The sequence below is a fragment of the Ruditapes philippinarum genome, unplaced genomic scaffold (genome assembly GCF_026571515.1).
Source record: "Ruditapes philippinarum isolate M1 unplaced genomic scaffold, ASM2657151v2 ctg2095_1_1_1_1, whole genome shotgun sequence".
Lineage (NCBI taxonomy): Eukaryota > Metazoa > Mollusca > Bivalvia > Venerida > Veneridae > Ruditapes > Ruditapes philippinarum.
The window spans coordinates 1-27329 of NW_026856068.1; the positions used below are offsets into that span (position 1 = coordinate 1).

Here is a 27329-nt window from a genome sequence, read left to right on the forward strand (position 1 = left end):
TAAAAACCTTTACAAACATGCTGGTCAACACATCTTCCTACACATTGTTGTGTAAAGAAAATAGTGCCGACAGTGATTGGATTGAAATACCATCAAAAGAGGTAAAATTGTTCTATAAAATATATCCATGATTTTATAGCCACAAATGATACAAGATACGGACTTATTGGTTGATTAACAATAGAAAACAATAAAAATGTCGGAAACAGAAATTTCATTTATTATAGCAAAGGGGACTTTAGTCATTAATTTTGTCAAATTTGTGACATTTGAAATATTTTTGTAGTATCGTAAGGAGAGGGGCCTCCATAGTCCAGTTGTTTACATTGTTGACTGAATGACTTGCCCTTCATTCCTTTGGGTTTTAGTCGTGCATTTTGCATGTGAGGAAAATATTAAGCTTAGTAATGCAAGATTGGTGGTTCTATTCAGGTGCTTGCTTGTTGTGCCCTGAAAAAAAAAATGCACAGAGGATACCTGACATCTTTCTCAACCAGTAAAACTTAGATATTGCCATATTACTTTAAGCAGGTCAATGTGACCAAATCACACACTAAAAAGTCATGTTGCCATAAAGTTTTAATTGTTGTTGATAAGCCTTATTTGATAATTAAACAATGCTGACAGATTAATGTAGTAAAATCAGAACAAATTTGACAGTAAGATAAATGAAAACAGTGTAACCAAGGTAATAATTATATTTCAGTGTGTTCCAGTTTGGCCGATGCAGACGGGCAAGGAGATGACAATGCAAACAAAGGTCAAGGACACAGATATATGTACAAGTCATTTCCTGTTCAATAAACCCCATACTACACTACTCAAACTTGATAATGAGGTAAAATTTAGAAATGAAGGAATTTTTGTTATAAAAAAAATTTTTAACCAGGTTTTTTGACGGAAAAACTTTGGCAATTACGGAAAAACTGGCATTTATGAGCATTGATTAACATTCCAGTATTGTCAATTTTGAAGGCGATACATATGTTATGATAATTCAGTATAGAGAAATAAAAATGACATGAGTGGCAGGGTGGCCAAGTGGTTAACACATCAGACTAGCACTCTAAAGATTGCTGGGCATGTGAGTTCAGACCCTGTTGACATCAAGCCGTTCTTTCTGTAGGCAAGCTACTTTACACTCATAACTTAGTACTGGTTGGTTTCAGGAACGGATTTAAGAGTGTTTCAAAAAGCTTATACATGTAGCTTCCAAAACAATCATAGAAAAAAAATAATAAAAATAAATTTAAAAAAAAACACACTTGGCCACCCTGCCACTCATTGTCATGTTTATTTCTCTATACTGATTTTTTTCTGAAGAAGACTAAATGTCGAAAGCTTAAGAAAAGCGTTTGTTTTTATTGAACTGATTATATACAAAACAATCATACTAAGATATATTGTTATAAACTAAACATGACATGTCAGGTATATTTGCTATATTTCAGTATGGAGGTATCAACGTGGAATGTCAGGAGACAGAATCTTCCGTAGTAACGACCTTGACAAATTACAAGACTGGCATGGCAACCGTCCTAATTATAAACCAAACTGACAAGTGCAATATTTCATATCAACAAAGGTAATTTCAATATTCCATTTTTTGGGGGGACTGCAAATAATACCTTATGTTCAGCCATTTTGAAATAAACCATTCTTTACCCTGTTAAAATTTCTTAACTTAGCTTGACCAGGTTCTTAGTTCAGTAATATATTATTGTATTATTATACTCAAAATAATATACAATTTTACACACAATCATCAATTTTACATCTAAAAGAGTTGGGCCAAAAGTTCTAACAACATTATCGTGGGCCCTTCCCTGAAGTAAGTCAAAATTAAGCTTAAATTGTTTGAATGTCATATTGAAAGTCTGAATATTGAAGTTTAATTTTAAGTAATTTTTTCCAGACCTAATTATAACAAATGTTTAACTGGTTAAAATAAATAAATCAAATGAGAAAAGTAAGGAAATAGAAATATAGATAAACATAATAATAAAAATATTGATAAGAATGAATATCTAAAGTTATTTAATGAATTAAACAGTATGATTTGTATGATTTTCAAATGTCAGTAGTGTTCAATTTAAAGTTATTTATGGCTTTTGATATCAGTGTTCTAAAAAACAAATCTTGAGGAAATAGAAGGAATAAGGAACAAAATGAATTAATAAATAAAACTATTGTAAAAGTGACAAAGTAGTTACCAGTTTCTTGAATTGGCTTGACCAACTTTTTTAAGAAATATCCTGTTGAAGATAGCCAACAATAAAGTGTCTGTGTGAATATAAACAATTATTTTTCTTAATTCCTTTCTAGTGGATGCAGTAGACTGGTTAAGTGATATTTTAACAGTGTCATTATTCTTTTCTAGTGGATCCGGTAGACCAGTCCATGTAATGGGACCTTCAATGGTAGGCTTGTATACATGGGAGGACTCTATTGGCAAAAGGGAAATACTTTGGACTTGTGGCGAGAAGAAAGACGTGAAAAATGATCTTTCTCAGGTCTGTTTTACTTTAAATAGATACCGTTAGGGCACTGATTGTTAAATGTGAAAGACAAAATGTTTAATTGGCCTTAATTTTTACTCTAAATTGACAATAGAAGGGGCTTACCTTAATGTCTGAATGATTAAGGTTGATTACTTACCGCTCACTGCTTTGGTTTGTATTCTTCAATAGTTATTTTGATATTTGAGGATCATGTTATTAAAGTACATTTAATATAAGGACGTGTACTTCTTGTGCATTAAAGTATGCACAGAGGGACATCTAAGGACTTTCTCTACCTAAAGAGCCAAATTATGTGTGCATTTATGATAACAGTAAAATGAATTTCAGTGTTTCATAACTGATGTTTTTAACGCTGTCGCTTGACATCAGAATACGAGAGCAAATTAAATTAGATAAGATCATAATTTGAACTTAACAAAGCTATTATTTCTCCTTAAATGAGCCGTGATATTAAGATTATTTTAATAGTTTGAGACGTGTCATGAGAAAACCAACATAATGCATTTGCGACCAGCATGGATCCAGACCAGCCTGCGCATTTGCACAGTCTGATCAGGATTCATGCTGTTCGCTTACAAACCCTATTACAAGAAGAGAAACTGATTGCGAACAGCATGGATCCTGATCCTGCGGATGCGCAGGCTGGTCTGGATCGATGCTATTGTTGGTTTTGTCATGACACGGCTCAATTCTGTATTTCTTTTATTGTACAGGATGGTATAGGAGAAGTATTCTTCAATTCGGACACAAAAGTTTACTGGGTTTCTTTCCTCAATGGCATGCAGAGAGTTCTTCTGTTCACTCATGACCTTGCTCTAGCAACCATTGCTCAAGAGGTAAGTTATTGGTCAGTTATTTATAGTAACATTTTATTTTATCACATTTCCTGTGTTCCTGCATGTTCCAACAGATGATTGGCTGGTTATTTATAGTAACATTTTATTGTTATCACATTTCCTGTGTTCCTGCATGTTCCAGCAGATGATTGGTCAGTTAATAATAGTTCCTGTATTCATGCATGATTCAGCGAGTGATTGGTCAGTTATTTATAGTTACTTTATTCCACAAGTAGCTGATTGGTTTTCTATTTATAGTATCATTTTGTGATGTTCCTATTTCCCAGTATTCCTGCATGTTCCAAAATTATTGGTCATTTCTTTTTAAAATTTTTTTACATGCTCAAATAATAACATTAATGTGAGGAAGTTATCCAGCTAGCTTACGAAACGTCGATGGTTCTACTCTGGTGCCTGTTTGTGCCTGAAATAATGCATAGAAGGGCACCTGAGGTCTTCCTCCAGTAGTAAAGCTAGAACGTCGTCATATGACCTATACTGTGTTGGTGTGACATAAAACTCAATGATACAAACAAATAGTAACAAAAAGTCAATTCTAGCCAGTTCAGTAATCAAAAAATTGAGTAGATATTTAAATACTGAGTGAGAAAGTTTTAAAAATTGAGACTTCTTTATGACATGGAAATTAAATTAAGAATTTTGTCCCCTAATCCGAGAAATGGGAATTACATTAAGAATTTTGTCCCCTGATCAGAGACATAGATATTTACATCTCTGCCCGTATTCATATTTTGATGTATTGAATTTGTTTTATCAAAAGTATGACAGTTATTTATATTTGTTTAGCTTTGTTGATTTCAGTTATATAAAAAGTCGCAGGTTGTTTATTTTTGTTTTATCTTTAAAAACAGATGCAAGACTTTTTTCTAAATTGAAAGATAGCATCAAATACTAATAGATATTTGAACAAAACAATTTTATAGATTTTTAGGGCATCCTTACCCAAACCACTTTACTTCAAAAACAATCTGAAGTGCAACATCAAACCACTTGCCCCTCACCATGGTGGGTTTGAATCCAGCCAGGGACTTTGGATTCTTTCATATGTTAGGATGCTGTCGAGCTAGCATACAAAACATTAATGGTTCTACCCAGGTGCTGATTCATAATGGATATACAGTATTATAAAATGATATTCTTGCATCTTGTGTTGTTTTGTAGTGCCGAGTTTTTTTACACGAGTTTATTGTACTACAATTTGACGTGTGTCAGCTATTTGACGAGCACTAGTCTTTTGTTTTTTGTTACACCATCTTCTTTCATTGTAGTGTTTGCTTTGTGAATAATCTTAAAATTTTTAGACAGGAAAGACTTAGTTATATAAGTTATTTTTAGAACACTAGGTTATTTTTAGAACAAAATTCTGTCTTCCTTAGAAGAAATTATCGTAGAGATTCAAAACTAGGTCACAAGGTGAAAGGTCACAATTGCTGGTCAAGGTCACTGGTTTTGTTAACTGATAGCAGTATCTTACTCAACATAGTGGTACCTTTTCTTTTGTAATAGTTTTTATACGCCCGTTTGAAAAACGGGACGTATTATGGGAACGCCCCTGGCGGGCGGGCGGGCGGCGTCCAATTTTGTCCGGAGCATATCTCCTACATGTATGGAGGGATTTTAATGAAACTTCATAGAAATGTTCACCACTATGAGGAGCAGTGTCGCGCACATGAACCAGGTCTCTAGGTCAAAGGTCAAGGTCACACTTAGAGCTCATTGAAAAATGCTTGTCCGGAGCAAAACTTCCACATGTATAGAGGGATTTCAATATCACTTGGCACAAATGTTCACCATTGTGAGGCGGAGTGTCGCGTGCAAGATTCAGGTCCTTGCGGCCAAGGTCAAGGTCACACATAGAGGTCAAAGTTCAGATAAAAATATGAAGATGTGTATATGGACCATTTAGTCATCATTTATTGAGGGATTGTAACACAAATGGTCATTATCAAGACTATGGCTGTGATACATATAATTTAGGTCAATATATACAAGGTCAAGGTCACTAAAGATGATGAAATATCCAGATTTTGTAAATAGAATTTAACCAAAGGGCGACAACAAAGTTATTACTTTGTTCATAAATGACTTACACAATTACTCCCCTTGATCTACTTTCACTTTCAATTCTAAAAATAGAATTTAATCAAAGGGCATAAAATAATCCTCTTTCTTGGACTTGAGTATGTTCTAAAGAATGTAACATTTATTTACACATGTTTCATTCATTGGTCAAGATTCTTAACTGTGATAACTATGGTGTTCTGTAGACTTGGTATTTGTTCATAAAGATCATACAGTAATTACCTTATCAAATGTAAATACTTTCTCATAGAAATTTAATTATATTTTAATTTTCAAGTAAATATCAGTTCAGCTCTCCTACATGTATGGAGGGATTTTCATGAAACTTCATAGAAATGTTCACCACTATGAAGAGAAGTGTCACGCACATGAACCAGGTCTCTAGGTCAAAGGTCAAGATCACACTTGGAGCTCATTGAAAAATGCTTGTCTGGAGCAAAACTTCCACATGTATAGAGGGATTTCAATATTACTTGGCACAAATGTTCACCATTGTGTGGCGGAGTGTCGCGCGCAAGATTCAGGTCCTTGCGGCCAAGGTCAAGGTCACACATAGAGGTCAAAGTTTAGATAAAAATATGAAGATGTGTATAGGGACGATTTAATCATCATTTATTGAGGGATTGTAACACAAATGGTCATTATCATGACTACGGCTGTGACACATGTACTTTAGGTCAATATATGCAAGGTCAAGGTCACTAAAGATGGTGAAATATCCAGATTTTGTCTGGAGCATATCTCCTACATGTATGGAAGAATTTTTATAATACTTTATGGAAATGTTCACCACCATGATATGTATTGCTCCATGCATGATCCAGGTCTCCAGGTCAAAGGTCAAGGTCACACTTAGAGCTTATTGAAAAACGCTTGTCCGGAGCAAAACTTCTACATTCATAGGGGGATTTCAATATAACTTGGCACAAATGTTCACCATTGTGAGGCTGAGTGTCGCACGCAAAATTCAGATCTCTGCGACCAAAGTCAATGTTACACATAGAGGTCAAAGTTCAGATAAAAATTTGAAGATGTGTATAGGGACCATTTAGTCATCATTTATTGATGGATTGTAGCACAAATGGTAACTATCATGACTACAGGTGTGACACATTTAATTTAGGTTAATATTTGCAAGGTCAAGGTCACTGGAGATGATTAAATATCCAGATGTTGTCCGGAGCATATTTTCTACATGCATGGAGGAATTTTAATGTTACTTTATAGAATTGTTCACCACCATGAGACGTAGTGCCCTGCACATGAACCAAGTCTCTAGGTCAAAGGTGAAGGTCACAGTTAGAGCTCATAGAAAAACGCTTGTCTGGAGCAAAACTTCTACATGCATAGAGGGATTTCAATATAATTTGGCACAAATGTTCATCATTGTGAGGCTGAGTGCCGTGCATAAAATTCAGGTCCCTGCGACCAAGGTCAAGGTCACACATCCTGTGCATATCTTCCCTACTGATTTGTTTTAAGGTTCATTTAACAACACAGTGCCAAGAATAAAAACTTGCTTGCTAGATAACACTTATCCATAATGCCCCCATCTCCATCTAAAGCTTTCGTAAACGGGCGTATTTTGTGACTATGGCACCCTTGTTTGTAGATTGTATAGTACTTAAATAGTAGAGGAAAAAATAATTCTATTCACTCCTTAAATTATATTAAATTTTTTTCTGCTTTTAGTTATAAAGTCTGAGAATATTGTTCTTAGAACAAAACTAATTAACTTATTTAATGTTTTAAATGCCATTATTTTGAAAGGAATTCAAATAATTTATTTCACATCTAAGAATCTTTATTTTTTATATGACAATGACAATGACAATTTATTTATTGATATTGGCCACCGGCCCATTACAACAATATATACATTTACATATAATTTCTTGACTGGTGTCAGTACAGATCAATGTAATTCCTAATAATGTTTATATTGAAACACACAGAACTATTATTGAATAATTTACCAAAATTCGTGTCGATCTTAACGAAAAACAAAACATAAGATCTTCACTTATGGCTATTCATTGCAAAATAAGGAAAACATACTATAGCCTTAACATAAAAGGCAATAGTGTTTTGATCAGTCTTAAGCTTTGTACAACATTGCCCGAAATGAAAAGTAAATCCATATATCTCTTCACTGTACAAACGTATTCAAAATTGAAAACAACAAACTAAACAATACCTAAAAGTAACATTCATGATATTATAAGCATATTCTCAAATATTTTATAATAATAATTTCAAATTTAAGTATCTGTGTTATAACATAGAAAATGATTCTAAGAATGTGATCTCAACAATATAGTAAGTATATCCTAATGATTTCTAACTGTCAGTATCTGTTTTACTTAATATATCATTTCTCTCTTTGAATGCATAATATGCATACATAGCTAAATTTGTTATAACATTATCAGAGCGAGAGCACATTAGAACATTAAATTTATGATTATTAGGATTATTAAAGAATTTTTTGTCAATGTATTTTTCTCTAATCAAAGACAATTTTTTACAAACTAAAACAAAATGATATTCATTTCCAATTGCTTCGTGACATAATTTACATATCCTTTGTTCTCTTAAAATATTCTGGTATCTACCTTTTTCAATTTCTAAATCATGGGAGGACAACCGAAGTTTGGCAAGAGCATTTCTGAATTTTCTAATTGTCACTACGGTTAAGTAATATTCATGTTCGATATTGCATTTAAACTGTCTATACGCATACAATTTAGAACTATCATTTATAATTGTTTGCCATTCTTGTAGATATTGGTCCTTTAATTTTTGTACAAAAGAATTTATGAAATAGTCTTCATTATTGACTGTTTGATTATACCAAATGTAGCCAAAACCATTTTTACATAATAAATTACGAATACCAGTACACCAGTTAGTTTGCCCCGTACTATCCAAAAACAACTGCATAAAATAGCATTTTTTAACTAATCTGTGTTCACCCATTTTAAGTATTTTACACCAATATCTTACAGCTCTTTTAGCAGAATTTATAAACATAGGAAATCTCCCACAGTCACCTAGGACACCTGCATTAATTATTTTTTCTTTCACACATAAATATCTTTTACATGCATAGTTATGCACTAACTCTGGCTGTACTAACTTGTGTATACCCCATATTTCTGATCCATAAAGTAAAATAGGACTAATTTTTGTGTCAAAAATATTAAAAAATACTTTTGGGGGTAACTGTCCGTAGTCATATAATTGCGTAAGTATAGAAATAAGTACTCTTTTTGCTTTAGACGCTTGTTCACTAGCCATTCTGTTTAAGGACAACTGTTGTGTTAATGTTACACCTACATAACTAAAATTGCTTACAACTTCAAGAATTTTATTATCATAAAACCATTTCTCCCCTTTCGCTAATTTAATTTTATATATGAAACCAGTAAATGATTTTGGTTCTTAGAGTGTTGTCTAACTTTACTTTTATCTTGTGTGATAGAATCAGCAGAGTTATGGAACTTGTCACTTTTTTTTCAAATGCAGATACATGTCTGTATGATAAAAATAATTGTACAAAAGAAGTCAACATTTTTTATGCCCCCACTTAGGGGCGTGTCATATAGATATAGATTTGCCTTTCTTCGTCTGTCCTGAAGTCACATCTTATGTCCGTAGATTGACAAAAGTGGAATGTGGGGGAGACCTTGTCATCTTTTAGTGGGATCAAATTTAGTTTGGCACTAAAACTTCCATTTTCTATTAGTAAATAATTAATACTTTTAAATCTCCTACAAATATACTTACTTTAAAAATATAACAAATGAAATAATAGTCACAGTTTTTATACACAATTTTTATGAATACATAATGGTATAATAATATGACTTTATGAATATATTAAAATATGATGACATGATTTAATTAAGATATGATGACATGATTTTATGAAGATGTGATGACTTGATTTTATGAATAAATAAGATATGATGACATGATTTTATGTAGATAGGATAAAATTATTGAATGAATATATTGAAATATGATGACATGATTTTATGAGAATGTGATAACATGAGTTTATGAATGTGATGACATTTAGATGTGATGACATGACTTTATGAATATATTGAAATATTATGACTTATTTTATGAAGATATGATGACATTATTTAATGAATTATTGAACTATGATGACATAATACTATGAGCATTATAATGACATGATTTAATGAGAATTTGATGACATGATTTTATGATTCTATTAAGATATGATGGCATTATTTAACAAATATATTGAAATATGATGACATGATTTAATGAAGATATGGTGACATTATTTAATGAATGTTTTGAAATATGAAAACATGATTTTATGAGCATTTGGACATGGTTTTATGATTCTATTAAGTTATGATGACATTATTAACAAATATATTAAGATATGATGACATAATTTTATGAATATTTGATGACATTATTTAATAAATATATATTGAACTATGATGACATTATTTTATAAGAATGTGATGACATGATTTTATGAATCTATTAAGATATGATTGTGTGACTTGGTAAAAAACTATAATGTGTTGATACATCTATTATTAAATAAATGTATTGGTTGTCCTGAGACTTTTCAGATGTTGACACAATAGTCAACTTCATTTACTTGGCAAAAAGCATAGTAATTCTATAACTTTGAGAACATTTAGTGTGTTAGTAGTTTTATCATGAATTATAAATTTATTGTTGTTGTTGTTGTGATATTACAGGCTGGAGAATTAGAGAGAATAGAGCAGGAGATCAACTTAAACATTCAAGGAATGGGACTCTCCTTGGTAAACAACTATAAACAACAAGAGGTGGCCTTCCTTGGAATAACAAGGTATGTTGTAATATGTTCCTGATTTGACTCAATTGATAAGGAGATGGTTTATTGTAGAAATTAAGTAACCCTAAAGAAATGCAAAAATAGATAAAAATGCAGCAGTAAAATCTAGTATATTAAGTTATGGTATAATAAAGTTATTGTATTATCCGATGTATTTTTGGTATGGTAAAATCTGGTATATTTTAGTTTTGGTATAATCTAGTATATTTTAGTCCTGGCATAATCTGGTATATTTTAGTTCTGGTATAATCTGATATATTTTAGTTCTAGTAAACTCTGGTATATTATAGTTCTGGTATACTCTGGTATATTTAAGTTCTGGTATAATCTGGTATGTTTTAGTTCTGGTATAATCCAGTTTATTTTAGTTCTGATATAATCTGATGTATTTAAGTTCTGGTATATTTTAGTTCTGCTATAATCTGGTGTATTTTAGTTCTGGTATAATCTGGTATAGTTTAGTTCTGGTATACTCTGTTTTATTTTAGTTCTGGTATAATCTGGTATATTTTAGTTCTGGTATAATCTGGTATATTTTAGTTCTGCTATACTCTGGTATATTTTAGTTCTGCTATACTCTGGTATATTTTAGTTCTTGTATAATCTGGTATAGTTTAGTGCTGGTATAATCTGGTATATATTAGTTCTGGTATAATCTGGTATATATTAGTTCTGGTATAATCTGGTATATTTTAGTTCTGGTATAATCTGGTATATTATAGTTCTGGTATAATCTGGTATATTTATAGTTCTGTTACAATCTGGTATATTTTAGTTTTTGTATAATCTGGTATATTTTAGTTCTGTTACAATCTGGTATATTTTAGTTCTGGTATAATCTGGTATATTATAGTTCTGGTGTAATCTGGTATATTTTAGTTCTGGTATAATCTGGTATATTTTAGTTCTGGTATAATCTGGTGTATTTAGTTCTGGTATAATCTTGTATATTTTATTTCTGGTATAATCTGGTATATTTTAGTCCTGTTACAATATGGTATATTTTAGTTCTGGTATAATCTGGTATATTTAGTTCTGGTATAATCTGGTATATTTTAGTTCTGGTATAATCTGGTATATTATAGTTCTGGTGTAATCTGGTATATTTTAGTTCTGGTATAATCTGGTATATTTTAGTTCTGGTATAATCTGGTGTATTTAGTTCTGGTATAATCTTGTATATTTTAGTTCTGGTATAATCTGGTATATTTTAATCCTGTTACAATATGGTATATTTTAGTTCTGGTATAATCTGGTATATTTAGTTCTGGTATAATCTGGTATATTATAGTTCTGGTATAATCTGGTATATTTTAGTTCTGGTATAATCTGGTATATTATAGTTCTGGTATAATCTGGTATATTTTAGTCCTGGTATAATCTGCTATAGTTTAGTTTTGGTATTATCTGCTATAGTTTAGTTCTGGTATAATCTGGTATATATTAGTTCTGGTATAATCTGGTATATTTTAGTTCTGGTATAATCTGGTATATTTTAGTTCTGGTATAATCTGGTATATTTTAGTTCTGGTATAATCTGGTATATTTTAGTTCTGGTATAATCTGGTATATTTTAGTTCTGGTATACTCTGGTATATTTTAGTTCTAGCATAATCTGGTATATTTTAGTTCTGGTATAATCTGGTATATTTTAGTTCTGGTATAATCTGGTATATTTTAGTTCTGGTATAATCTGGTATATTTTAGTTCTGGTATAATCTGGTATATTTTAGTTCTGGTATAATCTGGTATATTTTAGTTCTGGTATAATCTGGTATATTTTAGTTCTGGTATAATCTGGTATATTTTAGTTCTGGTATAATCTGGTATATTTTAGTTCTGGTATAATCTGGTATATTTTAGTTCTGGTATAATCTGGTATATTTTAGTTCTGGTATAATCTGGTATATTTTAGTTCTGGTATAATCTGGTATATTTTAGTTCTGGTATAATCTGGTATATTTTAGTTCTGGTATAATCTGTTATATTTTAGTTCTGGTATAATCTGGTATATTTTAGTTCTGGTATAATCTGGGAAGAGAAGAGGAAGAGATACAAGGCATTTAACTTGAAGAATTGTTTGGCCCTGGAGGCAGCATACCAGAAATATGAAACAGAGAAGTTAGGTGGACATACTCCCCCAGATATGTTACGTATTGACAAAATGGAGGTAAAAACATATTCTAACACGCTTCACACTATTCCCTATCAAGCATAGGGTGATCATACACACTATTGCAAGATGTATGCACAGCATTAAAAACAAATGGGTCATAATATAATTTAACATCAATAAACCAAATAACATCAGGAAAATTATTTCTACCCTCAATGAAGTTCAACATATTTTTATCAATGCTTTTTCTTATTTGCATATTGGCCTTTCGCAATTATATTCCTACACATTTTGAACTCGAAACTTGCATAATTCTACAACAATGCACTCAAAATTGATATCAATTTCCTATTTATACACCATTTGTTATACAAAAAAAAAGGAGAAAAAAAGGATTTGAGGCAAGATTCTCAGAAAAGCCATTCTCACATGATTACTGTTAAAGCAGTATGCTTCTAGATTCATGCTTATTTTAGTGAAAAGTTTAAAAAATGTATTTTAGAGTAAAACATTGTGAAGTGAACAAAGAAAAAGTAATTTTCACATTGCAAACTAGGTAAATTTCCAAAAAGAGGTCAAAATATGCAACAATTGCCCTTACTGCAATAATCATGCAATAATCATGCAATAATCATGCAATAATCATGCAGTAGAAATATGGTGGTAAATAATGCAATATCTTTGTTTGAATTTTAAAAGAATAATTCCAATGCTACATTTGCTTAAAGGGAAATAAACCTACATATTTCAAAATACAAAAAAAAAATTGTAAACTGTAGGCAGCAGAGATGTAGCTTTATACACTTTAAGAATGGATATATTATGTACTGGTGCAAACCATTTTGCTGTGTTGCTTGGTATATATATGTACTGGTGCAAACCATTTTCTGTGGTACTTATGGTACTTTAAGCTTGTCATACTGAAATATTGTTAAAACTGGTTTTTAAACCAACAGAACAAAACAAATCGAACTACTATAATTATGTATTTTATAATATCTTATTATACAGGTTAACTTTAAAGATATGATGATGTTCAAACCAAATAAGCGTATGATCCGGCGCAGTTTCCAGGACGGTATCTGGGTACAGTACAAGACGTCCCCACATCAAGTCCAGTTCCATGCTAAAATAAACAGGGTACAGGTATGTGTCGGCACTTGTTGAAATCTGTGTGTATTTTTGGTCTACTTTTAGACTGCTCTTCAAAGTATTGAAACAGTGTTACTAAAAAATATAGGAATGTCACTGTACATTAAAATAAGAATGTTGTTATTTAAAACCAAATTATAGAAGAAATCACTTTGTAAAAAAAAGAATTCAGATATTGAATTGTGATAAAAGAATAGTGATTAAGTAAGAATCATTTGTCACCAGCAGGCTAATGGTTAAAAAAGTTGACAAAATTAATGTGTCAGAAAACAAGTCGGATATTGTAAAGTTAGGATACAGAAGAAAAAGTGTCTGATCTGTTATTTTAATATTGATCGAACATTTTTATATAAAAAACATATTGTATAAAAAAAGATGTAATTTCTAAATTAAATAGAGGAATATTCTATAAAAAAAGATGTAATTTCTAAATTAAATAGAGAAATATTCTATAAAAAAAAGATGTAATTTCTAAATTAAATAGAGAAATATTCTATAAAAAAAAAGATGAATATTCTATAAAAAAAGATGTAATTTCTAAATTAAATAGAGAAATATTCTTAAAAAGAAAGATGTAATTTCTAAATTAAATAGAGAAATATTCTTAAAAAAAAGATGTAATTTCTAAATTAAATAAAGAAATCATGTGATAAAAAATAAGCTTTTTTTTAATAAGACATTTTAAAGGAAATGTTAAATAGAATAATTATATACAAATGTATATTTGTATGTTTGTAGCTGGATAACCAGGTGGCAGGATCAGTGTTCCCTACAGTTATATCACCGATGCCACCTCCAAAATCTGTTGCTGCTGAAAGTGGTAATATAAACATTATATAACAGTTATATAGTTTTGTTAAAGACTTTTTTAACTTTGATGACTTTTTTAGCTCGACTATTCGATAAGAATAAGTAGAGCTATTGTAGTCACCCGAGCGTTGGCGTAACCACTTATGTTAGAGTTTTTGTAATACCTCAAATATTTTCAAAATCTATTGACATATGGCTTTGAAACTTTGCACACTTGTTCACCATCATGATCCCAACCTGTAGACAGGGGGAGGTAACTGTATCAAGCATTTTGACAGAATTATGCCCCTTTTTCGACTTAGAATTTACTTTAAAGTTTTTGTAATACCTCAAATATTTTCAAAGTCAATTGACATATGGCTTTGAAACTTTGCACACTTGTTGAGCATCATAACCCCAACCTGTAGACAGGGGGAGGTAACTGTATCAAGCATTTTGACAGAATTATGCCCCTTTTTGACTTAGAATTTACTTTTAAGTTTTTGTAATACCTCAAATATTTTCAAAGTCCATTGACATATGGCTTTGAAACTTTGCACACTAGTTCATCATCATGACCCCAACCTGTAGACAGGGGGAGGTAACTGTATCAAGCATTTTGACAGAATATGCCCCTTTTTTGACTTAGAATTTACATTTAAGTTTTTGTAATACCTCAAATATTTTCGAAGTCCTTTGACATATGGCTTTGAAACAAGTTGAAATTTTATACTTTTCTTTTAGAGCATAATAGGACTCTCACCAAGGCCTATATCTGTCATAAGGATTTAAAGAAAAATTTTACCCTTATTAGAAAAATTTACATTATCAAGGCTTTTTTACTATCAAGCACTTAGAATAATCGAGCGGTGGTGTCCTACCGACAGCTCTTGTTAACTTTGATAATTGTATTTTGGATATATATACATTTGCATATATATATATAGCTTGAATTTTTCTAGTTCTACTCAGTTGCCTGTTCATGCCTGAAATAATGCAAGGCAGGCCACCAGTCCTAAAGTCTTCCTCCATCAGCCAAGCTGGAAAGTCAGGATATGACTTTAAAGTGTTATTTCGATGTTAGACCCAACCAAAAAAATATAAATATTTTAGATGAAGATGTACATGTATTGTGTTATAAATAGGAATAATTTAAAGTACAAGAGTGCCATGATGTTATTTTGACAGGAAAAACATATACAAAAATTTTGGCTGCTTAACTTTTCAATTTCATCCAATTTTCTCGAAATGCAAAAAGAATTAACAACCGACTTGTGGCCTGGTACCAAACTATTTTCAAAGTCATATGTGAGCCCTCCCACCAGGCTAAGGGGTAATATTTATTGTCCCCGGCCTTTTCAAAGAAAAAAGGGGGATATAGAAATAGGCTCCGTCCGTCCGTCTGTCCATCCTTCTGTCCGTCACACTTTCGTGTCCGGTCCATAACTTTGTCAATTATCAAAGGAATCTGAAATAACTTGGCACAAATGTTTGTTATAATAAGAAGATGTGTCTTGCCAGACCCCTACCTCCAAGATCAAGGTCGCACTTGCTCATTCAAGGTCAACATTGTCTATTTGATGGTATATGTTGTGTCCGGTCCATAACTTTCTTATCTTTGAAGGGATTTTGTAAATACTTGCCACAATTGTTCACAATAATGAGACGATGTGTCATGCGCAACAACCGGTCACCTACCTCCAAGGTCAAGATCACACTTGGAGGACAAATGTTTACATAGTCTATTACAGGGTATATTTTGTGTCCGGTCCATAACTTTTTCATTTATCAAAGGAATCAGTAATAACTTGGCACAAATGTTTGTTATAATAAGAAGATGTGTCATGCACATCAACCAGACCCCTACCTCCAGGGTGAAGGTCGCACTTGCTCATTCAAGGTCAACATTGTCTATTTGATAGTATATGTTGTGTCCGGTCCATAACTTTCTTATCTTTGAAAGGATTTTGTAAATACTTGCGACAATTGTTCACAATAATGAGATGATGTGTCATGCATAACAACCGGTCACCTACCTCTAAGGTCAAGGTCACACTTGGAGGTCAAAGATTAACATAGCCTTTTACAGGGTTCATTTTGTGTCCAGTCCATAACTTTTTCATAGATCAAAGGATTTTGTAAATACTTGCAACAAATAGTCTCTATAATAAGACAATGTGTCTTACGCAACACCTGCATCCCTACCTCCAAGTTCAAGGTCACACTTAGAGGTCAAAAGTTAACATAGTCTGTTTTAGGGTATATTTTGTGTCTGATCTAGAACTTCTTCAGGATTTTGAAATAACTAGGCACAAATAGTCACAATGATAAGATGATATGTCATGCATAACACATGTATCCCTACCTCCAAGCTCAAGGTCACACATAGAGGTCAAAGATTTACATAGTCTGTTATAGAGTATATTTTGTGTCCAGTCCATAACCTGGGATTTTAAAAATACTTTGCACAAATAATCTCAATAATAAGATGATATGTCAGGCGCAAAACATGGGTCCCTACCTCCAAGGTCACACTTATAGGTCAAGATTGTCATAGTCTGTATTAGGATATATTTTGTGTCTTATCTATAACTTCTACATTGTTATAGGGATTTTGAAAATACTTGGTACAAATAGTAATATTAATAAGACGATATGTCATGCACAACACCTGCACCCCTACCTCCAAGGTCAAGGTCACACTAAGAGGTCAAAGGTTAACATGATAGAATTTTAATTTACCTGTTTCATTATACCCCCGCACAACAAAGTTGTGGGGGGTATACTGGAATCAGCTTGTCTGTCCGGCTGTCCAGCTGTCCATTGGTTTTTTCTTGTCCGCCCAATAAATTATGATTCCTTTGACCCTTAGTCTTTATATTTGGCATGGAGGTTAGTCATGATTAGTAGATGACCCCTATTGATTTTGAGGTCACCAGGTCAAAGGTCAAGGTCACAGGGGCCTTGATTTAAAAAGGTTGTCCGCCCGATAACTTATGATTCCTTTTGCCCACAGTCTTCATATTTAACATGGAGGTTAGTCATGATTAGTAGATGACCCCTATTGATTCTGAGGTCACCAAGTCAAAGGTCAAGGTCACAAGGGCCTTGACTTCAAAAAGCTTGTCCGCCCAATAACTTAAGATTCCTTTGACCTACAGTCTTCATTTTTGGCATGGAGGTTAGTCATGATTAGTAGATGACCCCTATTGATTTTGAGGTCACCAGGTCAAAGGTCAAGGTCACAGGGGCCTTGACTTCAAAAAGCTTGTCCGTCCAATAACTTAAGATAACTTTGACCTTCAGTCTTCATATTTGGCATGGAGGTTAGTCATGATTAGTAGATGACCCCTATTGATTTTGAGGTCACCAGGTCAAGGTCACAGGGGCCTTGACTTCAAAAAGCTTGTCCACCCAATAACTTAAGATTCCTTTGACCTGAAGTTTTCATATTTGGCATGGAGGTTAGTCATGATTAGTAGATGACCCCTATTGACTTTGAGGTCACCAAGTCAAAGGTCAAGGTCACAGGGGCCTTGACTTCAAAAATCTTGTCCGCCCAATAACTTAAGATTCCTTTGACCCACAGTCTTCATATTTGGCATGCAAGTTAGTCATGATTAGTAGATGACACCTATTGACTTTGAGGTCGCCAAGTCAAAGGTCAAGGTCACAGGGGCCTTGACTTCAAAAATCTTGTCCGCCCAATAACTTAAGATTCCTTTGACCCACAGTCTTCATATTTGGCATGGAGGTTAGTCATGATAAGTAGATGACCCCTATTGACTTTGAGGTCACCAGGTCAAATGTCAAGGTCACAGGGGCCTTGACTTCAAAAAGCTTGTCCGCCCAATAACTTTAGATTTCTTTGACCCACAGTCTTCATATTTGGCATGGAGGTTAGTCATGATTAGTAGATGACCCCTATTGACGTTGATGTCACCAGGTCAAAGGTCAAGGTCACAGGGGCCTTGACTATAAAAAGCTTGTCCGCCAAATAACTTAAGATTCCTTTGACCCACAGTCTTCATATTTGGAATGGAGGTTAGTCATGATTAGTAGATGACCCCTATTGACTTTGAGGTCACCAAGTCAAAGGTCAAGGTCACAAGGGCCTTGACTTGAAAAAGCTTGTCCGCCCAATAACGTAAGATTCCTTTGACCTACAGTCTTCATATTTGGCATGGAGGTTAGTCATGATTAGTAGATGACCCCTATTGATTTTGAGGTCAAAGGTCAAGGTCACAGGGGCCTTGACTTCAAAAAGCTTGTCCGTCAAATAACTTAAGATAACTTTGACCTACAGTCTTCATATTTGGCATGGAGGTTAGTCATGATTAGTAGATGACCCCTATTGATTTTGAGGTCACCAGGTCAAGGTCACAGGGGCCTTGACTTCAAAAAGCTTGTCCACCCAATAACTTAAGATTCCTTTGACCTACAGTTTTCATATTTGGCATGGAGGTTAGTCATGATTAGTAGATGACCCCTATTGACTTTGAGGTCACCAAGTCAAAGGTCAAGGTCACAGGGGCCTTGACTTCAAAAATCTTGTCCGCCCAATAACTTAAGATTCCTTTGACCCACAGTCTTCATATTTGGCATGCAAGTTAGTCATGATTAGTAGATGACCCCTATTGACTTTGAGGTTGCCAAGTCAAAGGTCAAGGTCACAGGGGCCTTGACTTCAAAAATCTTGTCCGCCAAATAACTTAAGATTTCTTTGACCCACAGTCTTCATATTTGGCATGGAGGTTAGTCATGATTAGTAGATGACCCCTATTGACTTTGAGGTCACCAGGTCAAATGTCAAGGTCACGGGGGCCTTGACTTCAAAAAGCTTGTCTGCCCAATAACTTTAGATTTCTTTGACCCACAGTCTTCATATTTGGCATGGAGGTTAGTCATGATTAGTAGATGACCCCTATTGACTTTGAGATCACCAGGTCAAAGGTCAAGGTCACAGGGGCCTTGACTATAAAAAGCTTGTCCGCCCAATAACTTTAGATTCCTTTGACCCACAGTCTTCATATTTGGAATGGAGGTTAGTCATGATTAGTAGATGACCACTTTTGATTTTGAGGTCACTGGATCAAAGGTCAAGGTCACAGGGACTTTGACTTCAAAAAGTTTGTCCACCCATTAACTTAAGATTCCTTTGACCCACAGTCTTCATATTTGGCATGGATGTTGATCATGACTATAAGGTGACCCCTATTGATTTTGAGGTCACTGGGTCAAAGGTCAAGGACACAGGGACCTTGATAAAAAAAAGCTTTTCTTCTCAATTGCTAAAGAATGCCTGTCCGCAGTGTATTGATTTTGACATTTTCACATTTGAAGCATGTAGAATACATAACTTAGCAATGCACTGGCTTAGTAACCTCAGATTTGGCAGGGAGGTTGTCCTTGAGCTCTAAATGGCCACTGTTGATTCTGACAAAGTGGTATGCGGGGGTATTCACGCCATGATAGTGGCAGTTCTAGTTTTACTAGTATTTCTTTAATAAATTTATTGTTGCATTTGCAGATCTAGCATTGATCATAATTTTGGACTGAAAGTCCTGAAATCCATACCTCAATCTTTTGAAATAGCACAATTTTATGCTTCATATAAAACTTCCCCGAGGCGGGGGACGTTGGTAACTCTGTTACAAATTCTTGTTTTGCTAAATTTTTGAAAATATAATTTTATTGTAATATAAAATACCATTGTTTTATGTTTCAGTTCCAAAACCATTCACAGAGATCAGTATGATGTTGAGGAAACACGAGCATAGTAATATATCACAAATGAAGTAAGTTCCGTGACATTGAAGTGTCAATATGCGTATTTTTTAGTGTATACTAATTTTAATTGTGTTAGAAGCTGTTAGCTTATTTCAACACTCTTGAATCCCTTCCTGAAACCAACCAGTACTGAGCTATAAGTGTAAAGTCTCTTGCTCATGAAACAACGGCTTGCCACTGAAAGGGTCTGAACCCAGGTGGCTAGCAGTCTTGAACCAATGTGGCTAGCAGTCTTTATAGCACAAGGAACAACGGCTTGCCACTGAAAGGGTTTGAACCCACGTGGCCAGCAGTCTTTAAAGCTCTAATCGGACATGTAGACCACTCAGCCATGCCGCCACTCTTGTGAAATGAAGAAAGTAATTTATGCATTGCAAACAGACTTGCAGTTTAGGTAAAGTACCAAAAGAAAGTCAAAATATGCATATATATCCACAAAAAGCAAAAAGCATGCCACTCAAATAATAATGATTTAACAGTACTGATCTTAGAGAAAGTATTCTAGAGACTTATCAAATTTTGATATATTTTTTTCCAGATATTTTAAGGTGCTAATACAAGAGATGCAAGTAAAAGTAGATCAAGGATTCCTTAACAATATTCTAGACTTGTTCAGTTCTGACCAGGAGGCTTCACGAGATCAAGAGGTAATCATAGCAACATTAAAACAACATGCCCTCCAGATTTATGCTAGATTTTGTGAAGATTAAGGCAGTGTTTTAAATAGTCAAAGTATTGTCAAGTGTTTCTAAAACCACTTTAAGGATAGGATAGTAGAGTATGTATTGTTAAGAATGCACATTTCTAAAACCACTTAAAGGATAGGATACTAGAGTATGCCGATTTCTAAGACCACTTTAAGAATAGGATAGTAGAATAGTAAAAAAAAATCTTGAAAATGAAAGATTTCTCAAAAGCATTGAAAACATTGTTTTGTTGTGAGGTGTGTAAATGTCATATTTATGGCTGTAAGGGCTGTTAAAGAAATATATTTGAGCCGTGTCATGACAAAACCAACATGATGAGTTTGCGACCAGCATGGATCCAGACCAGCCTGCCCATCCGCGCAGTCTGATCAGGATCCATGCTGTTCGCTATCAGTTTCTCTACTTGTAATAGAGTTGGTAATCCTGATCAGACTGCGCGGATGCGCAGGCTGGTCTGGATCCATGCTGGTCACAAACCCATTATGTTGGTTTTGTCATGACAGCTCATTTGTATATATTTTTTCGTCACAGAAACAACTTATGGAAGAGGATATAGAGAGAACAGAGAAAGATTTGATCACGACGATGGGCGTGTCGTTAGCTAGTGAACAAAAAATGTTTTATGATTATCTTCATCTTTCACCTATAAAGGTAATACTATAATTGTATATATTGACCCTAGATCCTTCTAACGGGGTATTTCATGGCCAAGAAGTCAAAGGTAAAACTATATACTATATTTACCCTACACCCTTCTTACCTACATAATGAATGTAGTGATCCACTGGTAACATTGACTACAAATTTAGAGACTAAGAGTTTCATGACATGCTATTTTAGCCAAACATTTAGAGTTTTTTTTAATGTAACTTCGAAACATTTCTGGCAAGATCTCCACTGGGGTCCAAAAGCCTAAAACCATCAAAGTTGAAAATGTTACATAGATGAACAGGGACACTTAAAATGGGAAAATACAGAAAAAAATACAAAATGTAATATAATATTTTCTTGCATATCAGACTGGCGTTTCTGTGAGTTTTACCCATGCCAGAAATTTCATCGGGCATAGGGGGTTCCAGATGAGTCTTGTGCTGCACAATGGCACAGTTAGGATGACGTCATTTTACCATTACATATTATGAAGTTGTAATTCATACGCTGTTGTAAGAAAGTAGTTACGGTTGTAATAATATAAATTTTCATTGAAAATAAAGATAAAGAATTTAATATATAATGGAATATGGTAGAATATGCAAGAAAAAATATCTGACATGTTTGCGGTTCGGATCAGAATATCCGTCCCTCGGTCACCTGCCCATGGGCGGGTCACCTCAGGACGGATATTCCGATCCGAACCGCAAAATATGACAGATATTATTAATCTTAATTGAATTGAATGAGTTTTTAATAACTGGTAAATTAATTTGGTAGACTGATTGGCATGATATGATTGAACCTGTGATGCAATTGGCGTAAAAACCAGACAAACATAAAAACAAGGTCGTTCAATATTATTTTTTTATTACCTTTATTTATTTAAAGATTTAAAAGAGTGCGTGAGACACGTGTTAACTGCATTATTACAGAATTATTATTATATACTAACAGGTACATCTGAGCTTTTCCCTACAAGGTGGTGGAGGAGGTGACGGTAGACCAACACAGTTACATTCTAACGTGATTAATGTGTTCTTACAATCTGTGGGCGTCGTCCTCACAGACGTACAGGATGTTGTCTTCAAGTATGTTCTAAAAATTAATTTTAATCGAGCCTTTACTGAGCTGTATTTATGATATTGACTGGTCCCCCTTTTGTTTTGGAACAATTCATTTTAAGTTGATGGGATCAGCATCACAATACTAGCAATAACCAGCTGATAGTATAGAATCAGGTAAAACAAGGAAGTCTGTCAAGGACGCCCAGCGTGCGTTTCATCAAGGTACTAACATTATCATAACTCGATTGAGTGTAACTTTTTGCATAAGCAGAACTTAGTATTTATTTGCGTTTCACTAAACTTTCTTAGCTAAGCAGTTGCATAAGTTTAAACGTAAAGTTAGGATCACTTATTACTTATGCGTAAATTGCACGTTCTGTTTAGTGAAACTCAACTAACGTAAATTTACGTTTTGCGTAAGTCATAATTTGCGTAAAAAGATACGCAAAAACATAAGGAATTTTGTTGAAGGCTCGCCAGATGTTACATTGATACTGCTAGCATTTATAAGATTTGATATTGTCCTTGTTAAATGCCAGGATGTGGGACAACCTGTGCAATACGGACAATTGATTTTGCCGCCCCTGCTGCTACCATACAAACAAGTACAAAGTTAATAGTTTTTTAGGTATCAAATCACTCATCATGTATAATAAATGGTAAAATAGTTGTAGTGTATGATAATTTAAATGATGAAGCTATGTAATTTCAACAAATTTATGGACTCTGAACTTCATGGATAAAAATCATTATTGCTTGCCCCTGAAGGTTGAATCCACACAGCTTACAATCCTAGGACCTTTAATTGCAAGGGTTTTGTGTTTAATTTTCAGACTTGGTTTCTTTGAAAGACAACATACATTCTACAACAATAAAATGTTGGTTGGTGAAATGACCACACATTATGCTGGACAGGTAAGTCATTGGCCATCTGTACATTAATTAAATTTTGCTTGCTGAGAAACTATAGACAAAATGAAATAAAATGGATAAAATAAGGGAAATATACTCCTATATACACAGGGAAAAAATATTGCATTGAGAGTTTTGAGATGAAAAGCAAGACATTTTGATTTGAACATATTTGTATGATTGCATTGAAAGCTTAAAGCTATTATAACTCCAAATTGTCTCCCTTTAGCTTACCAGTGGTAATATCTTACTGGTGTGAGGAAATGTGGTTGTTACCTCTGTATGGCTTGAACCCTTAATCCCTGGGTTTTATATGCTATTACCCTAACCGCAAGGTACTTTCTGGACCTAGAACAGGCTATTTATGAAATACATTTGCAAGTAGTTGTTTTGTGTATTATATTTAATGTGGTGTTTTGTCCACTCTATACAATTTTGAGGTGTGGGGTTTTGACATGTGGGGTTTTGTCCTACATTCATGTTTTAAACTTGAATGTCATGTTGAACAGTTTATTGTTCAATTGTCTCATAATTAAAAAAGTTGTTTCTTTGTTGATTTCAGGCAATAAAACAGATGTATGTGCTGGTATTGGGTCTAGATGTTCTAGGTAATCCGTTTGGTCTGTTACGTGGTATGGCAGAGGGTCTAGAAGATCTTTTCTATGAACCTTACCAGGTAGGTTTGAAATTTGAATTTCATTCATTCTCACAAATTAAGACCATTCTCGTTTTGAAGCTTATAAAGTGGTATAATCTATGTAAAACATAATTTTTATAACATTATTAACGAGCTCCACTGAGGTCAAAAAGCCGAGAAACAAAATTTGAAATTCTTAAATAGATCAAGTAAATCATTCAAAATGGAAAAAATCTGCAAAGGATAATAAATAGAGGATATTGAATCAGCGTAAGTTCAATACTAAATTTATTGCGCGAGTTGAATAAAATTATATTGTGCGAGCAATACTATTTTTATGGAGTCATAAAATCGGCACATGTGTTTGATAAAGAAATATACTAAAAGGTTAATTGAATATTGATTTTTTATGTGACTCTTTGCCCGATTTCAGAGAAAAGCATTGCAACGCTAATTATTTTTTGGTCATTTTGCAAAAAAGTGTAAGGAATTATGATCTGAAAATTTGCACATTAGTATTTGTCCAGACCTCCATCAATTGGTAAAAAAACTCAGAAAATATTCAAGTCTTATCATTTCAAATACCCTCAGTAAAATCCTTCTAAACAAAAATTTATAATTGACTCTTGTATCCTGATTTGGCAATTATCAATTAATGTATATTATTTACAGGGTGCTATACAAGGTCCAGAGGAATTTGCTGAAGGTCTAGCTCTAGGAGTGAGAAGCTTGTTTGGACATGCTGTTGGTATGTATATACTTACATAATAATGTGGTTTAGATGTGATTTATACTGTCCAGTTAGCTCAATAGGTTAAGCCTTAGGCCGTGAATTGGGCAAACTGGTTTGATTGCCTGCCAGTGCAAGTCACTTTTATCATGAAATCCCATCTATGGTCAGGGGCACTGTACCTCTGCTCTGGCATGTACATAAGTTATCATTTCCTTGCAAAAGTGAAGGCAAGTAGGACTGGTAAACTGCTTGACAGCCTGCCCAGTATGTATCAGACAAATAATTTCTTGTTTGGTCATTCCTTTCATGTGAGAAAGGTATTCAGCTAGCTTATGGAATGTCAGTGGTTATACTCAGGTGTCCATTTGTGCAGGAAATAACACACCTTAGGTATTACTCCACCAGTTAAGTATATTACCTACAATAGTGTTGGCATGGGGTAAAGCCAACCAAAATAAATAAATGTTTGATCATTTCTACTTACCCTGGTTCCTGGAAGTAAGAAAAATCAAATGGTGACTATGTTAATCTTAAAGATTTGGCATTAATCAAAAATTACTTTAAGTTTGTTTACAAGATTTATCACCCTCCATGTTATGTTACCAGGCGGCGCTGCTGGTGCTGTATCTAGGATCACTGGTACCCTAGGTAAAGGTCTGGCGGCTCTAACACTAGATGACGAGTACCAGAAGAAAAGACGAGAGGCAATGAACAAAAGACCGGCAAATGTTGGTGAAGGTTTTGCCCGTGGTGGTAAAGGTCTAGTCATGGTGAGTATGTCATAAATACATCCTTAATTCCCACAAGTGTCTTCTGATTCCTTCATGTGAGAAAGCTTAGTTAATCTAGCTAGCTTACGGAACGTCGGTGGCTCTTTTCAGGTGCCTGCGTTTGCCTGAATTATGCTCAGAGGGGCACCTGGTCTTCCTCCCCATGTAATGCTGGAAAGTTGCCATATGACCTATACTGTGTTGGTGTGATGTAAAACTTAACCAAAAGGAATGAAAAAAACATCCTAATTACTTTTTTTAATTTTTTTAAATTTGAAACAAATACACATTAGTAGAAGCTGGATTGAATTTGATATCAGATGACCAAAATTTTTACTTTATTACCTTGTGGTTACTTTCCGTATACAATATATGTAGTTCTCCGCGTTACATCGTATAGACGGAGAACTGTTGTCTCAACAGGTGCGATATCAAAACTGGTATAACCAGTTTGGTCAAGTGAAAAATTGCCCGGGGTGGTACTTTACGATTGTGGTCAGTTAAAACCAGAGACTCCGTTTGGTAACGTCTTTTAACAAATTTAAAAAAATTCAAAAACTTTTTTCAAAATGTTTTTATAATTTTATTTGTTAAAATTTTAAGAGGAAATGTCTGAACTTTTTTAAATTGTTCAATTTTTTCTAAAAATAGTGGGGGTTTTTCCCAATTAAGCATTGTAGGCTAGGAAACACGTTCCTCCTTTTTTTTAAAAATAATGAAAAGAAAGGGGGCGGCCTTTATTTCGGGAATAAAGAAATTAGTTTAAATTTTTCCCGTTTTCCGTCAGGGATTAAAAAACATTTTTTGGCTTTGAAAAAAATTTTTCAAAATTTTTAACTTTAAACGCAAACCCATTTTCGATTGAAAGATGTTTTTATTTTTTAAAAATAGAATACACATGTTTAAGGGAGTGTTTAAAGAAAATTATTTTGTAATAGAAGAAGTATTATTGTAATTACGAATGTTTACTCCTCAGTTGTGTACCAATAAATACGTGTCTCGCCTTGCAGTTGTTGTTGTTTTGGATAGTGCCTATTGAGACTATTTATTTCTGACATATAGAGAATTTATGATCAGGTGAGCTATTCAGGGCCATCGTTGTCCTCTTGTTTAAAGCAACAAACCTCCAGAGTTGTAAAATAGTATAAAACAGTGTGGGGAGAGATGAATAAGATATCTTAAAGTGCATTTTGTTGGGCGAAAAGGCAAGATTTTAGCATTTAATCATTCTAGCAACTTGTCCGGAATACGGTAGTTATAGTGTGGTGCACCAACACTCATTTTTCTGTGGTTAGAAAATTTGTTGAATGGTTTATAATATGTGTATATTATATAATTAGGGTGTGTTTGATGGAGTCACAGGAATTGTGAGGAAGCCTATCGAAGGTGCCAAGAAAGAAGGAGTGGAGGGATTCTTTAAGGGCGTGGGTAAAGGTCTGGTTGGCGTGGTAACCAGACCTACAAGTGGTGTTATCGACTTTGCTAGCAGCTCTTTTGAAGGAATTAAGAGGTAAACTAAATTAAACTAAATTAACATTTTGCAAATTAATATTTGTAAATCTGCAATCATAATTTAACATGTCTATCTATAAACACATTGGTAACTGGCTTCATTGATTGGAGAATAAACATTTTGGTTTAATTTTGGTATTGTCTTTATTATTACCT

At 33.6% G+C, this 27329-nt stretch overlaps 1 protein-coding gene across 1 annotated transcript; it reads left to right on the top strand.

Moving 5' to 3' along the window:
• The first annotated feature begins 21 nt into the window (after nt 1-21).
• LOC132745313 (intermembrane lipid transfer protein Vps13-like) lies at nt 22-27175 on the top strand. The gene is made up of 18 exons (XM_060734203.1): nt 22-101; nt 707-838; nt 1452-1585; nt 2381-2513; nt 3236-3358; nt 10219-10331; nt 12357-12507; nt 13465-13599; nt 14344-14425; nt 20123-20192; nt 20723-20831; nt 21423-21542; nt 22500-22633; nt 23443-23524; nt 24084-24197; nt 24831-24906; nt 25498-25661; nt 27002-27175. The coding sequence occupies exons 2-18, from the start codon at nt 725-727 to the stop codon at nt 27173-27175; spliced, it is 2028 nt and encodes a 675-aa protein (XP_060590186.1). The 5' UTR covers nt 22-101; nt 707-724.
• The last annotated feature ends 154 nt before the right edge of the window (nt 27176-27329 follow it).

Coding starts and splice junctions, on each gene's coding strand:
- LOC132745313 (XM_060734203.1), top strand. CDS start 725: ATGCAGACGGGCAAGGAGATGACAATGCAAACAAAGGTCAAGGACACA. Junction 1,586..2,380: donor AATATTTCATATCAACAAAG/GTAATTTCAATA, acceptor ATTCTTTTCTAG/TGGATCCGGTAGACCAGTCC. Junction 12,508..13,464: donor TACGTATTGACAAAATGGAG/GTAAAAACATAT, acceptor CTTATTATACAG/GTTAACTTTAAAGATATGAT.